This window comes from Zophobas morio, unplaced genomic scaffold, assembly GCF_036711695.1.
Source record: "Zophobas morio isolate AGI-343-1 ecotype UQ-CSIRO unplaced genomic scaffold, CSIRO_AGI_Zmor_V1 ptg000031l, whole genome shotgun sequence".
Taxonomy (NCBI): Eukaryota; Metazoa; Arthropoda; class Insecta; order Coleoptera; family Tenebrionidae; genus Zophobas; species Zophobas morio.
Window position 1 is genome coordinate 10,028,712 of NW_026972136.1, and position 26,230 is coordinate 10,054,941.

General features: G+C 34.8%; 1 protein-coding gene across 4 annotated transcripts in view; it reads left to right on the top strand.

Moving 5' to 3' along the window:
• Positions 1-26,230, top strand: part of LOC135139419 (cyclin-dependent kinase 14) — a 193,940-nt gene that overhangs the window by 118,693 nt on the left and 49,017 nt on the right. For all 4 annotated transcript variants that reach the window (XM_064069639.1, XM_064069641.1, XM_064069640.1 and 1 more), the window contains one exon: positions 14,159-14,287. In XM_064069639.1, the coding sequence (XP_063925709.1) occupies positions 14,159-14,287 (129 nt within the window). The remainder of the gene's footprint in view (positions 1-14,158; positions 14,288-26,230) is intronic.

The window sequence follows — 26,230 nt, forward strand, 5'->3', positions numbered from 1 at the left end:
GAAACGAAAAATTGTAGATCGAACAATTGACATGAAAGAATGAAAGATTGAATAATTAAAAATTGAAACCCCCAAATTTCGAAAATCGAAAAACTGAACATTCTAAAATTCGTTGGTAGAAACAAAAAATAAATGAAACGTTGAAAAATTGTAAATGGAATGCCTGATCGAAGAAAAGAAAAAATAAAAAAAATTAAATCCGAAAAGAAAAATTGCACATCAAAAAAATGAAAAATTAAAATTGAAAACTTGAGAAACTCAAGTCGGAAAATTCCAAATTCTAAAAATTGAAAAATTTGAAAGTTGGAAAATTAAAAAACTGAAAAATGTAATCTTAAAAACTCGAAAACTTGCAATTCGAAGAACTGAAGAAACACAAAAAAATGAAAACTTGAGGATTTGAAAAATTTAACCCAAAAAGCTGCGGGAGTGTCATTTGCGCCAGATTTTTACTTTATAGAGGTTATCAGAAAAGAAAATCGCAAGCAAGTTTTACAGTTTTTTAGGGAAACGGGATTTGCGAGCTACACTTCAGGGCCGAGGGAATTATGTCGAAATAACATTCGACAAATTTTTTACTTTACTTTGTGGCTCTGTTTTTAATTATTAGAAAATCCGGCGAAAGCACAAAATAAGTTGAAAATTATAATCAAATTTTTTCTTTTAACGTTGATAAGAAGTACGTGATGTCTTTTAAAAATTCTCTTTTACTTAGCCACTCTCATTACTCCGGGGGACAGTTGTCAGTCAGACTGCCACGAACGAGGCAGATAAGGCCACAAAGTGGCTCCCGGAGTACGTGTTCCGGGATGAGAACGTGAGATAGAACGCCGGAACGTACCAGATGAAATATCGACGCTCGTTTGTTATGGTGACTGTTTGCGAATTTGGCGGATGCGCCAGGATTCGTTGAAGAGTGTCGCTCGGCTGTAGTTCAATTAATTAACGGGTCTATGCAAAACGAGCCAATGTTAGACGTTATCTTGATAATTTCATTCAGGTGATGCATTAGCAATGCAAATTGACGATTATGGAGATAGCTCGCGTGTAATTGGGTATAAACGGCGGTGAATCTTTTAAGTGTGCTAGGCGGAAGGTGCGGGATTGAATAAAATGGAAGGTAAGGATTGGATTGAATCTTGATAATGGACCGGTTGTGATGGCTTTTGCTATAAATGTTATTTGTCATCGCTGCGAACGAGATCGCTAAGTGGTTGAAATGATGTCGAGATGAAGCCGAGCGGTAGGATCTATTCCAAATCAGCGGATCGTGTAAATCGGGAGGAGATGGAATGGAGTAGTAATTTTGGGTTTGTTGGTGACGAAGTTACTGCGGTAACACGAGGATTTGTAGCGAATGTCAGGCGGATGGTTTGGGATTTATTAATGCTAAAGTTTAGAACTCTTGAACTAAATTGCGTTTGTTTCATATAGAACGAGTAATTTTAAGGTGACTGTTTAAATTAAAATATATATATATAATTGTGAAATCATTAAAACTTGCGAAATTCAGTAATGTGTTCTCCCTTTCTGTCTCGTTCTCTCTCTTTTCCTCCTTCCAATTCCGTAACTTAGTATGTGAAACTGTGAACTATTCCTTTGGAGGTAGACAAGTGACAGAATCGATATTCTCTGACAACTTTTTAGAACACAATTTGAAAATGACCAATCACATTGTACCTCCTAATAATCAGGCATTTATTCCTGCATTTATCATTTCATCCATCAATCTTGCCCCAGTACCAATTATATACGCATCAATCTCTCCGATCCTGCCTGTTTCTTTCCACGATCCACTTTCCATATAAATTTCCACGCGATCACGTCGCAAAGCGCATTTCTCACAAACTCCTTACGATAATCCGCGAAATTTCTAGCCCGAAATTTAACCCATCGCCTCGTTCGCTCGCATGATTGAAGTATCCATGTAAAACATCCACGATGAAACATCGACAGGCTCCTTGCTCCCGGCATCGTCCCATTTAAACCGGAATAACTCGAGGAATTGTTCCGTAACGCTTTCAATTCCAGGCGAAAATTGCAGATGAGGGCTTCGCCTCAAGACTCATCTCCATCTGATACGTCCGGAACACTTCATCTTGTTTCTGAACAGTAATTTAACAGCATCTTCGGCGCTTAACGAAATATGATTATGTTTACGGGGGATGAACAAATGTCGTTTCGTTTTGAACAATGAGCACGCAGCTCGGATTTTCTCCGACCCTTTGTCTTCGGGAGCGGCGAGCTTTTGTCGGAAAGTCGACGAGTGAAAGTTTCGAGGGTGACCCCATCGAAATGGATGTTTGAGAAAATTAAGCAGTGAATTATCCGCAGTCGGAGCCATGATATTTTGAGGCTTTTGTTTGAAACAATAAATGGAGGGACGGCGTGCTTTGAATCTTTGCGAAAAATAAAACGGGATGAATTTGGCGGACGACCAAAAAGGGATTTCCGGCGGGAAAATTATGTACCTGGAATGCGGGATAGGAAATGCGGAGAGAAATGGTCACGAGTGCTATTGTCCAGATTGAATGAAGTTTGCTTTTTACGGATGCAGCTTGTAAAATATTAACTCTGTAATAATTTTAAATTGATTGTTAAAAAATATTTATACAGTGATGTTTTGAATATTTGGGATATCGCAATTTATCTTTAAAAATTTAAGCACTGACGTTTGCTCTAATTTGTTGAAAGCTTTCGACACTGTTAGTCATAAAATTTCGTTGAATAGGTTACATCGTCATGAGTTGCGTAACAATTTAATTAAATTATTTATATCTATGTTATTTCGATATATTGATCTGCAAGGTCATACATACCTGTGACTCTAATTTAGATCCTGTTTTATTCATTGTAGTTATGAATGATGTATTTGAGTTTTTTAAATGTCAACTATTAGCTTCTTATTTAAAAATAATTAGCGGCGTCAAATTTGGTAACGATTGTTTTGGCTTACAGATGCGTGTAGATTTTTTAATTGTAGATAATGCCATCGGTTGTTCAAAATTTATCTTTGGATTTTCTCAATGCGAACGGTATTGATCGTGTTTCTCGTATTAAAGATTTATGTATTTTTCTTTCGTTCGACACTATCTGTTATCATATTGAATATATTTGTAGGAGGTTAGAAAAACGGTAAAGTTTATCAATCGACGTACTGAAATCAGCATTATATTATAGTGAAGAAATTGGCTCGTTTTCATGTAATTTATAAAATCTATTAGTTTATCTTGTGAATTTTTATTTAAAGTACGAAAAATTTTAGTTTTTTGTTTTTAATGTTGTATTTTTAGTATTTTTGAGCTATGGCTGAACATATAGATCCAAGTTTGATTTTAATATTTCAGATGGTCCACCTCTGTTTGTTGCTATGTTGTACTTTCTATTGTTTTTTTTCGTGTAGACCTCTCCTTGTTCTGTTTTTTCATCTTCAACATTACGTGGTTGTTTGAAATGTTACGTTGTACTTAAAAAGTTTTTCGTTCTTCTATTGATCAACTGAATAAGTAAATACATTAGTTTCGTTTAACATAGAGAGGACTTTTTTCACCAATAGCAGCTGCTACATTTCTGTAAGTATAAAAATTAATATCAGATGATTTTAACACAGATATTTTATTTGTTCGGTAAATGTATGCTCCTTTCAAAAAATGTGTCTGTTCCGAATATCATTTTTATAAATTTAATTTTACATTGGTTATTCAGTTTTCCGCATGGGAAATGTATGGATGTGTTAACAAAGATGTAAAGGCTCCCAAGTGAATGCTTTCACAAATATTATTTTTACAAAAGTGGAATAATTTTACTTAATTAATTAATTCGTGTGCTAAAATTTCAATTACTCTCGAAAATGACTCGATGTAAAGAAAAACCTGCCGAATTTTCCGAAGATTTGAAACTGTTTAATGACTTTTTTTTTCACATTGCTGTTTTTCGTAATTGTTAGATTAGATTATTATTTATGAAAGATGTAGAGATCTTGAAATTATAAAGCCACACTAAAGTTTTGTAATAAATAATAATTAAACACGGTTTCATTGTGTACTTTTTTCCAAATAATTGACCCAAATTTGTCTATTTTTTTAAATAAAAATATTACTTCAATTTTTTCTAATAAAAACATTAAAACTTATTAACTTAGGTATTTCAAGCTGTCAAATTAAAAAAAAAAAAAGATAAAAACAGTAAAACTTACATGTAGCGTATCCACTCAAATAAATCATATTTGTTTTTGAGTGTCTTTTCTACCATTTAAAAATACATATCGGGTGATTTTTTAAATTTCTGCTCTAGTTGGCCATGACGCTTCACAGGGTGGGTGGGTGGGACTATGTTTAACTTTTCATTACTGAATTTTTTATAAACAGGGAAAAGCCCCGCCCACCCACCCGCCCTCTATTTTCCTAGAGGGTGTTATTTGTCCAAATCGGTCTTATCTCGGTAGGTACTAGCCCCACCCACCCACCCTTTATTTTCTTTGAAGGGTCTGTCATTTGCCAAAATCAATTTTATCTTACCAAGTACTAGCGCTGATTTCATTCTAACGATTTTATTTCTGTTCAGTGTAAGATCCACCTCTCATTCCGACCTGAAAATGGATCATTGAAACGAAGGCGGTATAGGTGGACGGAGCTAATTATTTTCTTCTGCCGAATGGAAACTAATAGAATCTAGAATGCGAAAAACGCAAAAAAAAGTTAATCGTAATTGCTTTTTACATAAAAAAGTAATTTCTTGTATAAAAAATGTATTTCTTATTTCAGAAGAAAAAAAAGGAGAACTGACGGGTGGGTGGGCGGAGCTGAGTTTAACTTGTCCTTACTGAATCTTTTATAAGCGAGCAATAGCGGCTACACGCTACATCCCCAAACGATTACTGCCATTCGTTCTATTAATTTTTTTTGGATGATCAATATACCGTATGATCCAAAAGTTTTCTCATTAAGGGAGACTGCGATCAGTGCAGGGAGGGCATAATAGATAGCGAGCTAATGTTAATTGGAAAGAAATTGATAAGATTAAGTATATTAATCACAGTCTGCCTTTATGAGGACTTTTTTGGATCATACGGTAATAAAAAAATGCTCCATTTTAAAGAAATTAGCTTAGGCTGACTTTGTCCACAAGTCACTCTAGATAACACATTAAAAAAAACTGTCAATGTGTTAAGCTAGTAAACTGTTTAAAAAAAACTGTCAAACAGTTTACTAGCTTTATTCTTTTTAAAATATCGGTGAAATTTTTCATCACGTATTTTTAAAATTCATTATCTCAATTATTTATTTTATAGAAAACTCGAAAAGCGGTTTTCCCCACTGTTTTCAGCTTAACAAGCTGTGGAAAACATTGTCGATTGATTTTATTGAAAATAAGATATAGTAAAGGCAGTTTTTTCGACACAAGCTTCTTTTTAGAGTAGCTTATTTTCACAAAAAAAAATCGCGAATGGTACCCATGTAATTTATAGAGTTAGTGAAAATTGCGTTACGAAATTTCCATTAATAATACAGACATTGATTTTTAAATATACGTAATGAAAAATTTCACCAAAATGGTAAAAAGAAGATGATGATAAAAATGTTAAAACTCTTTTGCGTTACGTAGCGAAAGGTGTGGACAAGTTATATTTAAAAATTCATAATGATTGGTGTATTAATAACGGAAACTGAACTGAAAATATACTGAAAATCTCAAGACTCCTTGTAAGCTGAGTGAGAAAAAATCTCCATTTGCGTGACAAATCGCAATTCTACATCTATTTCTGTGCCTCCGTTATTTAATGAGATTAATTTAGAGAAGGAAAGAAATATTAAATCTCGAGTTATAATATTATACTGATCAAGCAAAAGCTTAAACCTGTTAAAAATTGTTACGATTTACGGGTATTAAAATCGGCGTGGGTAAAACTCAACAATGTATTTCTCAATAATACAGAACTACACGACTAACTATACAGCGAATAATTCCAACTCAACTTGACTTATACTTTGTATTCATTAATCAACGCGGCTGAATTAGATTAGATTACCCGGTTGTCCCGATTTAAACAACCACGCGTTTCTTCTGGAGAGTTCACGATCGCCGCTTAGAGGTTGTTCTGGAGCCCGCCACCGAAACTTCCGCTTCTGGGCTTTTCTTTATTCAAACGCCGCTGTCGGCGATGATGAGTCATCGGTCATCGCGACAACTGTCACATATAACACGTTTTATATTTGGATTCGTTTTTCTAATGCAAATTGAGCGTAAATCGATCAAATTAAACATCATTGAAGGGTACATGCTCGAATTTTTCCATAAGCTTAAAAAAGACAAAGTACAATGTACATTGTTAAGCGACGAGATTATAGGGAACCCACCACAACACAAGTTGTGTGTTCTAAGAGTAATTAGGGACAAATCACACGATCAATTTGTGTCCAAGTAAATTCCTAAATTACTCGTAATGAATAATATTGTGTAAATGTGCTCAATTTTAGAACCACGAAGATAACGAGTGAACTAAAAAATGTAGGATTTTTTAAAATGTTTTTTTTTCCGAATCGAAACTTTGTCCTTTGTCTTGAACATCTCAATAATGAGAAATAAATTAAGAAATCCTTGGAAAATGTATGTTTTCTGTTTGGAGACAAACCGATAAGATTGACAAAGATTTGGTACGAATAGCTCTTTAAATTCCTTTTTATGAAAGAGAGTTTTTAAATTTACGAAACTGATGTAGTCGAGACAGCAACATTGATAGATTTTTTTATACCAAACCGATAACGTTCAAAATGTACGCAATTTCCGAGTCTAAAAATTCAATTAAATTTTGTTAAAAAAAAATAACCTATTTTCTGAATTACGGCAAGAGACTTATCAAAGTCAAAGATTAAACATCACCTTTTCTGAAATTCATCTTTCTTAAACAGCGAACACGTCCTCGATGAAGTCATGGTCACCCGACCCTCCTGACCCTTTTCAACAAACCTCCAATAAAGCCATCCTCCGCGACATTCACAAATTACCACCTCTACAACAACGCCCCGAATCCCCACACTTAACAATTTAACCCTTCTCGACTCCTGCGTTTCCTCGCTATTCTCACGAATCCGCCATAAAAAGTAAAAGAAAAAAATCCGCGAAAATAAAAATCCGCAAACCTTCACTACGTGCCGATGACTATTTCATCGTCCTTCGGAGCTCGACTCTGAGTTTTATTTGCAAATTGCAAGTTACGTGATCCCAGCCTGCAACGGGGAATTTACAGAAATATTCCGGCAAACTACGTGACTTTAATGTTTGTTTCAGGATCATTGTGTCTGATGTGGCGTTTTATATTTTTTTCATTTTCGTTAGCGTTCCGAAAAGCGGCCGAGGGCTTTCCAGTCGAGACGAGATGTTATGAAAAGCTCTTGTTTAGCTTCGACCTGATTTCGCCCACGCGCTCTTTCTCCCCGAACTCGGTTTTCAGTTGCAAATTCGTCGGTACATTTTATTGCCTCGGGATGAATCGAACTAGCTGAAGCAGATTACTTCGAATTCGCCGTTCCGATACGGGTATTGAGGAAGTAGATCGAGTGGGTGGAAGTTTTAAGTGAGTCGTGCTTTCAAATAGCCATTTTGTACTAAATGCGATTAGCTTGGCTGAATTCACTTGAGGGTCATTGTGGCACTTTTGCATCCATAGTATAAAAGAAAATTCTTAACACAGATTTTCTAAGAAAGTAGTTGAAAAATGAATTATTAAATTAGTGTAGGTAAGGGAAATCGGCAAATTGGATCATCAACTTGAGCAAATAATAAATAAAATAATTACGAGCACCGTCAAAACAACTACCTAAAAACGTTTCAGCTCGTTTTCCGCTCGAGATGGAAGATCTCTCGTCGTAGTTCCTTTTTATGTAACTCCTTGCCGGATCGGCTTTCGACAATGGCCCGTCTCTTTATCACTTCGTGATGCGCTCCCGGATCGATATAGGGGTCACAGTACTCGGGCACCAGACTCCGGGTGAATATCGCTCCGTAACCCGGAGCCTGCATGTAGGTCACCGGAGTCGGCGAGGTCCTTTACCGTAGCGAACGCGGGACAAGACCGGAACCGAGCCGCACTGTGCCACATGAAAAATGGAAAGCATAAACGGGTGTTATATGAGGGTTGGCCGTTTCGCGAAAATATGAAAAAGGGAAACGAGACGATGCGTGACAGATACGCACTTAAGTAATTAAAATGTGGTAACGCGGCCTAGTTAATTTCGTTTCGTCGGAAGTTGAGATAGGTACTAGTGTCAATTAGGTTGATTATTATTGCATTCATGGCGAACATTCAATTCGAGTGAGCTTTTGTCTGGATGGAGGGGATTTTGCGAGCGGAAATTCTTCGGCTTAAAATAAAGTAGCGACAAATCCGCGAATAAATGGGAGTGAAATAGCAAGTTTGCTGTTGGAAGACGGATTATTATCAATTAAGGAACTCAAGATGTGTGAGTGTACAGTGCGAAAAGTCAACAGTTACTGAATCGGAGTGGCGCATAGTTCCTGAAATAACAGCAATTCTATTATCGGGCTATTGATAAATGGATAAAAAAATAAATCGTGGAGTAAACCGTTTATCGCTAAATCGCCACTCATAAATATTTGTTCAGAAGTTGTAGAAATAAATATTTATTCAACATATTCGTAACGACATTTGTAACTGTCACGTTGTGAATTAATTAGTTTAGACAGTTTTGCGGAAATTATTTAAACTTCCAAATAGCTTAAAGGAAAATTATGAAATGCATTAACGGTAAGTGTACGTCGTTCTGAAGAAAATGCGACGATGAGCAAACAGTTTTAATGTCTGTTATAAAATAAAGAGTTTCCATTAAATGAATGACTCTTAAAACAGAGCAACCCCGTTATCTATTCTGGCATATTCCCTGTAAATGTGAAAACCGTAAAATTCGTCAAAAGCGAGAAAAATGTACCGTGAATTATAAGAGATTGCAATTAAGAATTTTTCTTTTGTCAAACGTTTTTAAAACTTGTTAAAGTTGTCTGCATTTTTTGTACGGATTGATAATTAAGAATATTACGAAAATCTCCCGAAGTTACTGTGGAAAACATTTTTTATTAAAGAGCCCCGAGGCCGGTAATTATGCAGACTCAAAGATCAACAGTCCTGAAAATCTCAAACCTTAATATCCATTAAATCTTAAACTTCTTAATAAATCGCGTAGAGTAAAGGAGATGTTATAGTAGAGTCGTTTTTTCCACGTTAAAAAAACGCCAACCAAATTTTATCAACTCATGCTCTCCAAGGAATTGGTGACGTCAGTTGAAAAATTTATTAAGTGAATATAAATGCTACGAGTCCATCGGGGACTGGCTTTTTTCATGTTTTCTCTACGTTTCATGACCCCTAAAGTATGAAAAAATAGGTCTCTCGTTTCCGCTTCTCTTAAATGTCTGCCTTCTGTCCAGATTTGTATTAGACAAACAATTTCATAAACTATCACACCGATTGTTGTCAAATTTTGTATGTATGTTAGGAATATCATGGAGATGGTAAAACGCTAACCAAAATTGGCCCATCAACAATGCAATGACGTCATTTACAAATTGTATTTAAATTTTATGAGATAAGGTACTCTTCCATTTGTGATTTATGAATCCGTGTTGAATTTTTGCCCCTTAGTCATCCAGATTTTTGGAAAAAAAATCAAAATTGCATAACATGTTACAATTATTTAAGTTTGAAATTGCAAAATCGATTGGTTTGAAATCTTGCAAACGTTTTAAGGTCATGGTGAATCGTTAATTAACATGTATCCGTTGATGTCGAATAAATATTGTGTAAATGTTAAAAAGTAACAATCTTGAAGTTGTGGTTTATGAATCCGTTTGAATTTTTATTCTAGACATCGAGATTTTTGGGGGAATTTTTTTTTTTTTTGATATTTTACTTTTGGAATTTTCCACTTTTTGTTTTTCAGTTTTTCGATTTTTCAATTTCCCGATTTTACAATTTTTCGACTTTGAATTTTTCAGTTCTCGAAATTTTAGATTTCTCGATTTTTTGATTTTTTAATTTGTCAATTTTTGACATTTCTTAAATTTTGATTTTTCGACTTCTGAATTTCTCGATTATTCGATTTTTTATTTTCTCATTTCTTGATTTCTCAACTTTTCAGTATTTCGATTTCTCGATTTTTCGATTCTTAATTTTTGGATATTTTAATTTTTCGATTTAAAAATGTTTAGATTTTTTCTATTGAAAAATCGTCTGAAAAATCGAGGTAGGTATTCAATTCTTCGATAGTCCTATTTTTCAAATTTTGGAATTTCTAAATTTTAGGTTTTCAGTTTTTTGATGTTTCAATTTCTGGCTCTTTCGGTTTTCCAATTTTTGGGTTTTTAAATTTTTCCGATTTTTCGGTGTTTCGATTATTCACTTTTTCGATTCTTCGATTTATTAAGATTTCAATTCTTCGATTTATCGATTAAATTTAAATTTTTCAATTTTAACTTCGATTTTTGGGCTTCTCAATTTTTCGATTTCTCGATCTTTTGATGTTTCGATTTCTCCATCTTTTGACGTTTCGGTTTCTCAATGTTTCAGTTTTTCAATTTTTTAAGTTTTACATTTTTCAATTTTTCAGTTTTTCGACTTTTTAAATTTCCAATTTTTAGATTTTTCAACTTTTCGATTACTTAATTTTTCACTTTTTCCCCTTTTTGGATTTCTAAAAGTTTCAATTTTCAGTTTTGGAATTTTTCAGTATTTCGACCCTTCAATTTCTAGATTATTTCAACCTTTCGAGTTTTCGATTTCTCAATTTTCTACTTTTTGCATTTTTCAAGTTTCCGATTTCCCAATTTCAAATTTTTTGAGCGATTCGTTTTTCCTTTTTTCCAGTTGTTCGATTCATTAGTTTTTTTTCAATTTTTAAGTTTCTCGATTTTTACTTTTTGATGTTTAGATTTCTAGATGTTTCATTTCAATTTTCAATGTTTCGATTTTTCGATTTTTTAAATTTTGGATTTTGTTATTTCTCGGTTTTTCGCGTTTTCGACTTTTCAGCTTTTCGAATTTTAAATTTGAGATTTTTCGATTTTTTGATGTTTTCATTTCCCAAATTGTTCGATTAGAATTTTAGAGTTCTAGATTTCTTGATTTTTCGATTTTTCAGGTCTTCGATATTTCTGTTTTTCAATTTTTTGGATTTTAAAATGTAACATTTTTCGGTTTTACAATGTTGAATGACTTTTCATCTTTTCGATTTCTCGATTTTTCAACGTTTCAATTTTGGGAATTCTTCAATTTTTCGGTTTTTTCAATTTTTCGATTTTTCAGTGTTCTGATTTTTTAAATTTTTTGATTTTTCGATTTCTCAATATTTCGATGTTTCAAATCTTTGATTGTTCGTTTTCTCGATATTTCGATTCTTAGGATTTTCGATTTTTTGTAAAATATATTTTTCCGGTTGTTTATCTGCTTTAAATATATTTCATATTGTCCACACTTGTACGGATCGCGGGAGTATTTAATTTAGGCGATTGTGGACCGTGGACTCTGTTGGGTAAGGGAAGTTCTATCGAAAAATCTTCGACCAAGCTTTTTAATTGTCCACATTTTTAACTTTATACATAAGGATTATTGTAAAAAATTAAAATTTGGTAACATTAAAATTCCTGGCAAAAAATTAGTGTGATGTCAAGTGCTTTTAAATAAATATTTTTTGGTGGATCTTTTTGGCATTTTTAATCTTGGAAAATTTAAAATATGAAAGCAAATTGAAACTCAATAAACTTAATATGTACCTATATTACACAGTATTGATAAAATTTTGACTCCTCGTTTGGCAGTGTCCATAACAACTAAAGTATATTGATAACCAAAAACAAAAATAGTTCCAATGATTAATAATTCTAATTCTATACGTGACACTCGTACAATGAAAATTTGCGTTTACTCCTGTCACGGCAAAAGAGCCATTATTTACAAAACCAGCCTCATGCTCTTTATTTTATTGAAAAATTATGCACACTACGCTCTCAACACCCATTACAAAACCGAGTCAATAAAAACCACTAAGCCCTTCCCCAACACAATGCCACCATTTCGAGTGAGACGTCTCCGACACTACAATATATAATAACCGCGCGAAGAAAAATGAGGCGACAATAAAATACCAAAATCTAAACAATTTATCTTTACTCAAACGCGAACCGACCCGTCCACTTTCCGCAACACAAAGTACTTGCATTAAAAAACCCACCAGAGTCGCAATAAAAACGCCAACGTCTCCACGAGAACTCCTAAAGTGGGATTTATTCCCGTCAAATCGCCTCTCCCTCGCACACATAAATATCGAATCGGGATACGGAAATTAAGAACGCACCGACGTTCCCGAAAGAAACAACCTCCGCAATAAAATATGAGGTGGGGAATCGTCGGAATTTATTGTACTTTTTATTCGGACGTGTTTAATAATGCAAGAGAAGAGCGATAAGAAGAAGAACGCGCGACACTGACATATCGTGATGATTTTTCAGCTCTCGGTGTACCTGGATGGGAGGGGGTTCCCGGAGGATCGCGCCAACAATTCTGTATTATATTTTTCGTGGCGTGTCGTTTTTCCTTATAAAATCAACCGGCGGGTGTCTGACTTTCGGGCAAACGCGAAACGACTGTGAAATATTAGTGTGTACTTTTTAAATTGTAGGGAAACGTGTGGTAAATTGAGTTAGCGGAGTTTTGTTGGCTGCCCTGGAGAGAAAACGCGGAATTGACGTATCCCGGACGTGACGCTGTGTCTTGGTGGGGCTAATTTGAGCGATCTGTCAAATGGTGATTTTGTGATATGGGGTTGGCAGCACGGGAATCACGTCGTGTCTTGAGATTTTAGTCTACTCTACATTAAAGCTTGTGTCTGATCTGATTATCTTTTAAAAACATGAGATATATCGTTTTAAAAAAATATATAGACTGAATTCCACGGTATGTCCAATGGCACATCAACACACGTGCGGTGTGCCGAACCGCATACTGTGGAATTCCCACCTTACCGTTAATTAAAACTGTCAAAGTTACATTTGAATTATATTAGATGGGTTTTTTGTGTTTTGTCGTCTCGTTGTTTGACAATCACCTAGTTGGCTTCATCAGTAGCACGTCGAGACTAATTTGTCGCCGTCTCACACAATGTTTCCTCTGGAAATTTTGCTCCTTTGAACGCAGCTAATAACTATTTGTAGCTATATCGCGTCTGATCTTTTTGCTTTGTCGCCACAACTAACTTTGGGCGAGATGCAATAGCAGAAAGTTTTGCTTTTATGTCTCCTGCCGGTTTCCTGAATTGTGTTTTAAGATGTCTCTGGAGATAAATTGTGGCGGGAGGCTGTGTTTTTGTGTATAATCCGGTGGATTATATCGTTAATCATTCATGGTGCGTTCGCATGATTAATTTTTCAAATTGTGACGTTGGGGGGAAAATTGGAACATGAAAGGTTGATTGTTTGTTGGAAATTGAATAGTTGGGCGAAAAGTGGGTGTTGTTGGAGTGATAGTAATTCAGCTTTGCTTTGTGTGTCGAACTTTTCAGTGTTTTTGTTTGAGTTGTGCGCTGCTTTACGTGAATATATACAGGTGAACGCCGAAAGCATGCCTGGTGTAATTTTTCACTCAAGTTTTTTCCTTCTGCAAACATTGCTGGAAATATCTTCACAATTTGTTTTACAAATCGTCAGAGGTAATAAATTCAGATTGGATTCTATTTTAAGAATCAATTATCTCCGTTCTTGGAAATCCAACAACTTCAAAGGACTTACAAATTACAATTAATACGCTTCAAAATTCAATGATGTTACCCAGGAACACTTTTTTTATTCTTTTTAATCAATTAATATTCATACATCTTTTACCCCCGCATAAACTATATCGTCGCCAGTAAAACCGCTTGAAACCCCAACGTAATGAAACCTGCGTTAAACAAGAATATAAAAGTCAATTTTTAAGGCTTCATAAACTCTCATTTAACAACAGTAACTCGTCCTATCCACTTTTATGAAAACTAAAAACCCAAACCCTAAACATCCGACTTTATGAATACTCGACATTAAATTAAGACCCCGATTCCGACGGTACGGAAGCGCGTTTACGCGACAGGTCCATTTTTGATAAATCTCTTAATTCCAGCTGTCTCGAAGGAAGACTCCGAAGACCACAATCACGGCAAGCTACCCTACAACGGTTACAGCGACGAGTTCCTAGACCGCTTGGAGCCCAACGGCAACATACCTGCTGGTAAAGGTGATATTAGATACGGTAAGTGTCTTCTCGTTAAACCGAACGACCTCGTTTACTCTCCACGTCCCGCTTTACAGCCAATTTAATTTATTTCGGAGGTCGGTAGCGCTCGGTGCTATATCACACACACAGGACTAATTCCAAACTAATGACGTTGTCCGCTTAATTCGGCCCTGGAATGGGGTTTATAAACCGCGGCCTAATCGAAAACAATACGATAAACACACTCGCGGAGTGGCTTCATTTCACGCTGGTTGCTCGTTTGTCATGCAGAGTGGCGTTGGCGGCAACGGGTTAGTCAATCTTGGTCTAATTTTAAGCTGTGACCCTTGTCATTCCGGGGTAGTGGATTTTTCACCATTCGTGGTATATCTGTATTTTTCGTATGAAATTAAACAGCGTGTGATCTTATTTATGTTGATGGATTCGTATGTTTTGACTACATTTAGACCATACGATAAATATTATCGTAATATTACTATAAATCATCTAAATTATTGTTTATTTTGAAACTCTTTAATCGCTGAATTTAACACTTTTTATTGTTTCTGGATAATGTCACAACACAAGTCATTGAAACCATTAATTTTTTTTATCATAAGTGATCAGTTTCTAAGAAAATAACATTTTGAATACTGTTAAAAAACAATCTAGTTGGATAAACACCCTGTATATTTGTTTTAAAGTGGGCAGCTGTTTTCACTACGTGTTTAACCTAACCCATTCGTGGCTGCGGCTTATAGTATTTTTAGCGAATTCTTTATTTGTTAAATCGACGGAATACCCCTAACACGCGTATTTTCACCTGTCAACGCGGACGCCGTCACCGCGGGTGAGTCATCGCCGGGGGTGGCACGAACCGGACGAGACCGGTTATTAGGTCATCGGACGGGCGGAGGCGCACCTTGGGGGTGGCGGTGTTGCGGTGGTTGAGTCATGGGGTGAATGTCAACATTCATTTTTAACTTTTAAGTTACGATCGTAATTAAGTAATTGCTTCGAATCGCGAACGAGAAACAAATGGTCTTGTCATCTAGAAGGCTAAGAAACATTTTTTGCTTATTATATATGGGTTTTCTGTCCATAGTTTATACGGTCACTCGCACGCATCTGTTAGAAAAATTGAAGCTTTGTTTTCTTTGTCTGTTCTTTTGTCCACTACGTTTAGTCATCGAGAAAATTTGTTCTCTGTCTTCTTCTTTCATGATTTTCAAGGTAAGCTTTGTTCTTCTCTCACTAAGTTTGTTTAGCAGGTTACAATGCTATAGTGGAAATATTACGAGAAAATTTGACCACTTTGTAATTCTGATGAACTACTTACTATAAATATACTAAACTACGAAAGAAATACAGTTTTCTCCCCCTAAATTCGCAAGTGGACCAGTCCGCACGCTTTTACGCTTACTGCGATATTTCATTGGCACCTCCTTCTCAAAGTATTTTAACTCTATTTTGAAGAACATGTACAGTAAACTCGTCATTTTCTTTTGCTGCATTTTATTTTTGGAAGCGTTCAGTAGAAAAAAACATTAGAAACAAAAAAATTAAGTAAACGTAATTTTACCACTGAAGTACGTAATATACTTAAAGAATATGTTTACAAAACATGAATGATTGGATGAGAACGATATACAGGGTGTTTTATAAACATGCGGCGAAAATTCAGGAGGTTATTCCATGGGTTATTCTAAATTTTTCTTGATCTGGGAAAATTTTCGGAAAGATGTTTCGTTTCACTATATTTTATGAATTCATACTACATGTAAATATTCTTAAACTACAAGAAGTGTTGAAAATTACTACCAGCAGCCCGTATGCATCATGCATCCAAAAAAGCTTCTTATATGTAATACAGTATTTTAATTAAATAAAATATATTATTGTCATTAATTATTATCCTTAAATATCTTAAATTAGTTAGTCACACATGTCTAGTTTGTATACAATTAATTGCCATATTCTAAATTAATGAGACTTCACTGTATTAAAAATAAATTCGAAGAAGAAGCGCTCAGTAACTCATTTTTCGTCTTTAAAATTAATCACCACTAATTGTTTTACTGATAGAAGTTATTTTTACTTCCCGAACGTAAACTTTCGTGTTTTCTCGACGTTTCATGTCCCCCAGAGAACGAAAAAATAGGTTCTCTATTTCCGTCTATCATAATTTTTGTTAAACGGATAATCTCCGAAACTACTGGACCGATTGTCGTCAAATTTTATATATATGTTGTGAGTATCGTGTAGAGGCTAAAACGCTAACCGAAATTTGTCTAATCACTCCTACCAACGATGAGGTGGCGTCATCCCCACAATCTACAATAGTAAATGTAATTTAATTTTCCTAATAACGTACCCCTGCATTTGTGGTTTATGAATCCATGTTAAGTTTTTACCCTAGATGCCCAAATTTTTGGGAAAAAAAAATTGTGCAACGTTTTGAAATTTAACATTCAAACTACAAAATGCTATGAACTTTTGCAGTCATTTTCAGCTTATCGGAACCATGGTAAATCACTGACAAAAATTTTGAAGAATAAATGTTATTTAAACCTGCACTCGTGGTTTATGAATTCGTGTTAAATTTTTACCCTAGATAACCCAGATTTAAAAAAAAAACTTTTTTCGCATACTTTGTATAAATTCCTCTAGACACTCGTTTTTTTTTAAACTCTCGCTCTCCTGGTGCTTAAATAAAAAACTAAAGGCATAGATGAAACTTTTACATAATGTACTATTTTCTAGTCTCGTATCTAAAACCTTGTTTAGCGATGTTTAACCATAGTTGCATAATCCGTGACGTTGGACTAATTAAACACGGGCCGAAGATGTGTTCGAGCTCATTAGTCACATCTTGAGTGCGTTCGGCCGTTTTCGTGTTCGTTAAATACGGTTTGAGTATAAAATCAAGGTATGTAGTTTGAATAGATTATTTGTCATTTCGAAAATATTTCGGGAATTTCTCAAATAAAGCGGAAATTAATGAGATTAATGAGCAGCAACCAATTATTTTCGGAAAACATTTTCTTCGCACTTTTGAAAATTTGCTAATTATGGTTCTAATTTGAATTGGAATAAAAGCATGGTATGCAACACATTTATAGACTTCGCCCAACGCTCATTTTTTAACCACTCGCTTCGCACCGCTTCGGTCGTAATCAAATAATCATCACACGGGCAAATTTTTTTTTTTTTTTTTTTTTTTTTCCATAAAATCTGTAATATCGCTGATTCAAACGCGGACTTTCGCTTCATGAATCATCTATTTTTTTCCCGAAAACACGATTTTTTTAATTCCAGATATCAGTTATTTAAAAGTTATATTCGCTGAAATTTGGATTATAATTTTGTTTAAAGCAAAAAAAGTTCAGTTGGTGAAAAAGCAAACCATTTTTGACCAGTCTTGAAAAAATAGAGTATATTTTTGCCCCTTTGCTGCCTCACACGGAAAAGAAGACAATTCCTGATAATTTTTCAGTGTTTGCAGATTCAATGGAACATTTTACAATTTCCTGTCCGTCCCAACAACTTCTATCCAATAAACCTTCGTTTTCAAATTACATAATTTCCATAGATATGTACTGTAGCGCCGCCGGCTAGATGCAGTAAAACAGCGACGCAGCGAAGACCTCTGGTCCCATGGTTTTGCATCTTGTCCCATTAATCCGTTTACGGATAAACGCTCGCAATAAACGTCGTCATAAATCGGATTTTCCGTAGTCGTAGGTGTTGTCTTGTTGCGAGGTCATAAGGGCGTTGTTCCCGCCTCATTATTCACCCGTCTGTCGTCTCCCTTGCTAATTAATGGCGTGTTTATATGACCTGTAATTTAGTATTTATTGGTAGTTTAATGAAGCAGAAGTGGGCGTAAGACCAGGATCACCGGGGGCATCCCTGACGGTGTAAAATGGCGCGAAACGCGAGAAGGGGCGAGTAACGCTAAACCGAGAAGTTCAACATCCACAGAGCGAGGTTATTGTTCGTCGTCGTGTTCTTTTCTTTTCAATTTATACGTTTTTTCTGTGTGTTTTACGGTCGAATCAGCTGCTGCAGAACGGCAACAATTGAAAAGCTCCCGACCTAGATATGGACGAGTCGATGCTCTATACGTTGCGGTGAAAAAGGGTAAAAACTAGCGGAATGGATCGGAGATATCGGAAATAACGAAGTTCGGAGATGTTTTGATCTTGTGCGGCGAAGCCGAAGAATTGAATGTTTTTATGGCGGAAAAATAAACGGGTTGGTTGCAAAATTTGATCACGTTGGCGATGTACGGAGTGTGGAAATGGACAATGCCGTATTCTACGAGCTGTGGATTTTTTTTGGTTTATTTTTATATCTGCCGGGGAAGCAATTCTGAGCCTTACCAAACGACAAACACAACTCCAAATAAGCAAAAATATATTGCAAAGTCTGTTTTCTTTTTATGGTTAATTTACGCAATTTATTATTCATATTTTCAGCATAAGACGCCAAATAAGAAAATCGCACAAAAGAAACCTCGAGATAAAATAACGAAAACGAACCTTTTAAACAGTGCTTTTAATTTAATTTGCAATTTCGAAAAACGAACAAAGCGTAATGAGAAGTACACAAAATACACAACAAACATAATTTAAACATATTAAATTCTCTTGGAAAAGCTCGCCGCTTTGCGTTTACCGTGTTTTTATTATCATTATTCCTAAACATGAGAAGGACTCATTATCCGACGAAATTTAAGCAAGTATTTACATGTTTTTATTAAACAATAAAAAACAAAACATCATGACTAAAACAAACAGATAAAACCCGTGTTTGCTTTGGACTTGAAGCCAGCGTTATCTGCGTCCACTATTAAAACAGTTATAAATAAATTAAATAACTCCAAAATTAGCTCTGCAGTCTGATCAAAATGTCAAACGTTACGAGGCGTCCAAAGCTAATTTTAACACAGCGGCGAACTCTCTTATTTGATTTTTCGTTCGCATTTGTGTGCTTTGCGAGTGTTAAAAAAGTTTGTTTTGCCGGTTTGGTTTCGACTCGTATAATGTTATTTTGTTTTGTTTTGTTTTGCGGTAACGTGGGTTTTGGGATTCTCCGGGTTTCCGGAAAGCATAATTGACAGCTCAATTTTAAAATCTGTTTCGTATTTTCCGTGATACACGAGGCTTGATTTTTTTAACTCCTTAAGCCGATTGTGTTTTTGATGCGAATTTTTATACCAAAACGGCGAAGCGTGTCGACTTAATGCATGAATGGACGTACGTTATTTTAATGATTTGTCGATTAGCTGGTTCGAAACGTCAAGGTTCATTGAAAATCAGACATCGGTTTTTTGTTGCTTTCGTTTTATTAGCTCAGTGAGATGCTGGAAATTTTGCTTTATTAAAATTGCTGATGTTAACGGTTGATAAATTTGTTGCGAATTATGTTTGAGTACAGTACAAAGCAATCAAGTTTATTTGCTTGGAACTTTTTCACGACTCCACGAAGTCGAATATAGGTTCCCCGTCAGAAACTCGTTACATATTAAAATGTTTCTAGTTCGTAGATACTTGATACATTTCGCTTCAGACTTAAAAGGCATCAGAAGCTTTATAGAGAGCACATTTGCATATTTCAGAATTTTGCATCTTTATTGCTTGCCGTTGCTACTCCCACCATCATTTACATCCGCCAGGAAATAGCGGAACTTTCGAAATATGCTCGACCAAATCTATATCTTGCTTTCTAGTTACATTATATGTAATCGAATTTCTCACCAAACATGATAATTTTCATATAAATTTATACAAATTTGGCTGTTTGACGTTCCCACGCGGAGGAACGTGGTCGTGACAGCCAGCCACTGGCATTTCGGAACTATTCTAGTTACTGGTAGGAACTATTAATTATCAAAGTTCACCACCGAACTTACTGTTATCCAAGAAATTGTGGTGCTCGAGCCCATACCAATCAAACTGATTTCGAACAAGATTGGTTTCTTATGCAGATCGGTACAATTTATGTAAAAATATTCAGAAGTTTCAGAATTTGGGCTTTTGAAATGAGGATTAAATTCAGCCATCGAGTATGAGGTGTATTTTTACGGGAATGGGATTATATGGGGTGTTGTTTAACATTCAGGAGCTGTTTCCCAAAATGGGCAATTTTCTGTTATGAACATAGCTAGTAAAACGATTTTTTGGGAATATTTTCTTTGCACTTTTTCCTGTTGATGTAGTTCAGTTAAATTTTGCAATAATTGCAACAGTAACAAATTGTCGCGTCTTTCCCATTTCGTCCACACATTTTCCAACCTCCAGCTGTAATATTCATAATTTACAAAGTACCAACGAAATTCCGTTCTTTTTTATTATTAAAATCGCCCTTATTATTTATGGCCCATTCTCCCGACGTCAGTTTTCCACTATGCTCTTATAATGATTTCCATGCTCCGCATTCCCGCGTCCCGATCCTCCTCCACGCACCAGAAGGAAATAAAAGAACCCATCCATGATCAATCATTCTGGATTTGGGCCCGAAATTTGACACCGTAAATCTGACCGAAAGCGGCGAGAGTTTCTTTATTTATAACGCACTCCCGTATTTTCCCCGGATTTGTACCAATTTGCCCTTTACAAGGTGCAACTAATCTCCGAAGAGAACCGCATGGGGGATGAAACGCCAATTCGGCCATTGATTTTTCATTATGGGCAACTGTCTGCGAAGGCCGTTAATCAATAGCGCTCCACGGTAGTTCCTCTTCTCGAAAGACGAAAGAATTCTCTGCGGGACCCGGCGCATCCGCCAAAAGTCGCATGCGGCAGTGGCGACTGGCGACGAAAAGTTTACTTGGTTAATAGTTTTTGTTTCGAAATTGTTCATTATTTTCGTTTAGTTTAGGTTGAAAAAATAATAAATAAAATTTATATCTTTTTGTCGTTGTCAGAGACAAAAGTGAATCTTTTTGAACGTAAAAGTAATAAAGAATGTTTCGCGCTCGAGTAGTTTTAACATTTATATTGATTTGCAATAAAAATTTTATCACATTAAATGGAGCGGATATTTATGCCGCAGAAGCTTCCACATTCGTATGTTATTGTCATTCGTCGCAGTCTTGAACAATCGAAATGAGATTTCCTTTTTTAACTTTAACTAGCTCTGATTTTTACTTTTCGTCTAGCTTTTAATGCACGGGAGGTATTCTTATATGGGTTATATTACATTTTGAGATTGTTAAACAAGTTGTATTCTATATTTGTACAAAATTTTAGTTCTTTAGGATGAATTGTTTGGTTATTGAATTGATTCAAAGTAGTTGCTTCATTTCCTTATTCCACATGAAGTATATATTATTGAAATTATAATAATGAATGAAACATGAGGAAAATTTTGTGCATTGCCTGCTCCATTTTCCTTGACGTAAGAATTTAAATATAATTACGAAATAAAACGTTCGTTTTTATTTTACTTGCACTCGAAACAGTCAACAGTTGAGTGATTGTTTTTTTACAAAGATCTACTTGGGACCATCAATAGAGTTGTTTATTTATTGTATCATGGAAAATGAGAACTTTATGTTTACATTCTGTAAAAACCAGGGTCGGCCCGATTTAGAAACTATTGGACTGATTGTTGTCAAGCTTATCCTATTTTAACAATATCGTGTAGATGGTAAAACGGTAACCAAAATCTGTCTGATTATCTCTGCTGTTGGACTGCACTTCGAGGGCGAGGGAAATTCTGTCTGCCACCCTCAACTTTGTAACCATAAAGAACGTTATTATTACTGTTTAGTAACGTAATTTAAAATAAATTCTCTTTATTGCTCAAAACTCGCAGAAACACGATTTAAACATGACACGGAGCATAATTGTGAACGTGTGTTAAAATACGTGGAAAATGAAAATTAAAATAATAACTGAGTAAAAAATAAAGGGCTGTCAAAAACTGATCAAACGAAATTCAAACTCCTAACTTTTGATTATTCTTGCTACTTTTTAAGTTATAATTCCGAATATTGAAAAAAAATTAATAAGAAAATCGTAATTAAAAAAAAAATCATTGATTTTTATTTAGGAGTATTTTTTCTATGCGATTTTTTCCCAACCCTGGTGGTAAAAACACTATCTGGGTATTTCTTTTATTGGTTTTTGTCACCCGTATTACTATTAATACTTTTTCTTGTGTGTTACGTTATTTTTGTTAAAATCAATTAATTTTTTTTTTAAAAAAGCTTATATTTAGTACAGATTTTTAGTGGACACACGTTATGTTTCAACAATGTTATATAGATGGTAAGTCGCCAACCATAATTTGTCTGACCGTTTCCACCAAAAATTTTAGGTCATCATATTTTTCGATCATTTTCTTATAGATCTCGATCCTCAGAAGTTGTTTCCGACTTCCTTTCGTTAAAAATCGTACCACTTTTCCAAAATCGCCAATTGCAAATTGTGAAAATTTTTGGATTTTTAAAAAATTTGACGTTCAAACGGAATATTTCGAAAATTTTGGTCAGACATTGAGATCTAAGTACATCCCAGAAATTTTGTGGATTTTTGGTCCGTTTTAAAATTTTTTTGAATAATTTTAGGGAGAAAGAAAAGACTTGGAAAACGAGTGTAAAGCATAATTTAGCAGCAAACCTCGTTTTTTCGAAGAAATGACGGTTTTTAGCATAATTATTATATATAGAGGCGTTTCAAGAATTTCTTAGAGCCATTTTAGTTATAACGTGAATACTAAATTATGCAGTTATTGAGCTCTAAGACAATGTTAATCCTCTTCATATATAAAATTTAAAAAATGTATTTCTTATCTACGGTAGAGTTTATAATTTTTACGAAACAAAAAAAATAGAAATTTTATAATTCCATGACAAAGAGGATAATTTTGTCGTAATTGTTTGTTTGTTTGTTTGTTAGAAAAAATCATGGCATTTTATTAACTTATCATAAACAGAGCCGTTTCAAAGTCCGCTACAGGCATTTTCAATTTTCTCAGTTTTATTAATTAGTATCTAAGTAAGTCCCAGCCCCGCCCACCCACCCTCTCATTTCTTAGAAGATATGTCATTTGCCAAAATTATTTCTATCTTAGCAAGAACTAACCCTGCCCACTCGCCCTCTATTTTCTTAGAGAATATGTCATTTGCCAAAATTATTCTTATCTTACCAAGAACTAGCCCCGCCACCCACCCTCTATTTTCTTAGACGATATGTCATTTGCCAAAATTATTCCTATCTTAGCAAGAACTAACCCCGCCCACCCGCCCTCTATTTTCTTAGAGGATATGTAATTTGCCAAAATTATTCTTATCTTACTAAGAAATAGCCCCGCCCACCCACCCTCTCTTTTCTTAGACAATGTCATTTGCCAAAATCAGTCTTAATAGATTCTAGCCCCACCCGCCCTCCCTCTATTTTCTTAGAGGATATGTCATTTGCCAAAATTATTCTTATCTTCCCAAGAACTAGCCCCGCCCACCCGCCCTCTACTATTCTTGGAGAACATCTCACTTGCCAAAATCTGTTTTATCCTAGCAGATTCTAGCCCCGCCCACCCACCCTCTATTTTCTTAGAGAATATATCATCTGCCAAATTTATTCTGAACTTACCAAGAACTGGGCCACCTTCGAAAATTAGCCAGACATTTTTTCTTGTATTATAGAATAGTATAGAATTCAATCCCTAGAAGTTATTTTAGGCTTCAGTTCTTCGAAAATTTTTACCAATTGAAATATGGCAATTTCTAAGATTGTTGAAAAATTTGATTTTCACACCGAATGCATTATTCAAAAGTCTTGCTCTGAAACAATAGAACCTTGATATTTTTGCACGTTGAGATCTACATCTCAGAATTGTTTGTGGATTTTTTGGCAACTTTTACAATAGCTACATTTTTCTATATTCTCCCGGGTATGAGATTTTTTATCATTTTTCAATCACCCTCGAAAATACTCAACGGACTCAATTACAATACTTCCTTAGCTTACACTCGAGGAGTAAAAAACTCATTATTATAAAGTCTAAGAAAATGTATTCCATTAAATAGAAATTAATAAATAAATAATATAAATTATTTATTTAACACTGTGTCGCTAAGTCAACTTTCATTTGAAATTTTTTTTCAGTTACAATAACAAAACATGAAGTAAAATAATAATTATGTTATGCCGAAATGATGGGTAATGACGATTTTACCATTTCATTTGCAATTGTAAATAAACACTAAGTTTACAAACATAATTTAACACCACCGACCTCGATTATTTTGATTTATATTCACGTTTATATTTGTTTTAGTTTTTATAAACATAAATTATTAAAAAGTTAGTAGGTTTGGTAATTCTTTTTTATACTTGCGAAGCCCAAAAAATAATGAAAATGTGATATAAGAATTTAACAAGTTAGAATTTAGTAGGGAAATGCATAAATTTAAATTGTTTTCAAGATTGTTGAAACAACAAATCCTACAATTTTCAAAAATAATACCAAGTTATATTATTGAACGATTTTCAGTTAAACGACAAGAACTAGTTCATAAGGTATACATGATGATTTAATATTTGCTCAAGAAAATTAATGGTTAAGTCATCCAACGACTGCCTCTGTGATTAATTCAGATCATAATTCAAACTGAATTTGATGATAATTATGACCTAAATTTAATCACACTTCGGTAGAACTGAAGCTATAACATTTAACAAACTATCCATTATGTTCGTATACTTGACATACTTTAGATAGTGTGGCAACTAATTGTGGAATAAATCCAGTAATTTAAAACCTAGTAATATTTCAGTAAAATGTTGGAGCAGGTGTATTGGTATTCTTAAAACTGCTTTTCTGATGGCATTCGGTTGTTTGTGGCGTCATTAACTTCTGGCTGTGACGTCTTATGTGACTTAATTAAATGGAATGAGTGATTTACATTTTTAAGGAGCACTTCTGAACACCTAGCAGCTACACCATTAATAGTACTCCAGGTATTTCACTTCTATGTATTTTGGCTAAACAATTTGCTAAATATTTTATATAAAATCGTAAGAAACTTTTGTAGTGACAGTTTTGAACAGTTTTTTAATGTTTTTTTTTTCGTTAAGTTTTACAATTATTAAACTTTTATTTTTAAATTTACATAACGTTGCTTGTCATCAGGTGCTTTGTACAGAATAAAATTATTTTCTGATCTTAAGCTTCTCATAACTTAAAGGCATCTAACTTAAAGTTCAGTAAAGATTTTCAGTTCGGCTTGTCATAGCTTAAAGGCATGCAATTTCAGTTTGAATAAGATTTTCAAGTACCTACCTACCATGTGATACACACATCATGAGTATTTCTATAGCACTGAATGTTTTGCTATTATGTATTTTTAATTAAGATGATTCTGCGATGAATTTGTACATTTTTGTTTAGTAACTAGATAAATAACTGCTAGGTCTTGGGCAAGCTCGCCACCCCCGACCAGCCGCCTGCGATGGACGTAATAAATGCGCGAAACGAGGAGGGTGTGCGAGGCAATAACGTTAAATATAAATGCAGAGAGGCGATGCAGTTTCGCCCTTTCGAGTAGCGCGCCGTTTCCTGTTTAAGATTCTGGGAGTTATTAAGTCGCAGCTTGTTTCGTGATTTTTTCCTCTCTGCCGATTCCAATGGTAAATTTGAAATTTTAATTTTGTAATCGTCTTGTATATGCGGATCGCGTTTTAATTTTGAGAGGGTTGTTCGAGGATTGGAATTAAATGCTGCATTGGGAGTTTTTTAATTGGGCGTTTCTTTAAATATTCATGCGGAGATGCACACGTAGCTGTGATAAAAATACAATGAGAATTTGAAAAGGGAACGGGGTGCCGCGTGTAATGTTATTAAGTCGGTATGGCGTTTCCGGTGAATTTTAATGGGGGATTAGCGCAAGATTACAGAATTTTGTAAACATTGAAACTTTGTCGACGAGTCGGGGCTTCGACTTTGTGATCCAGAAACAAAGTTGGG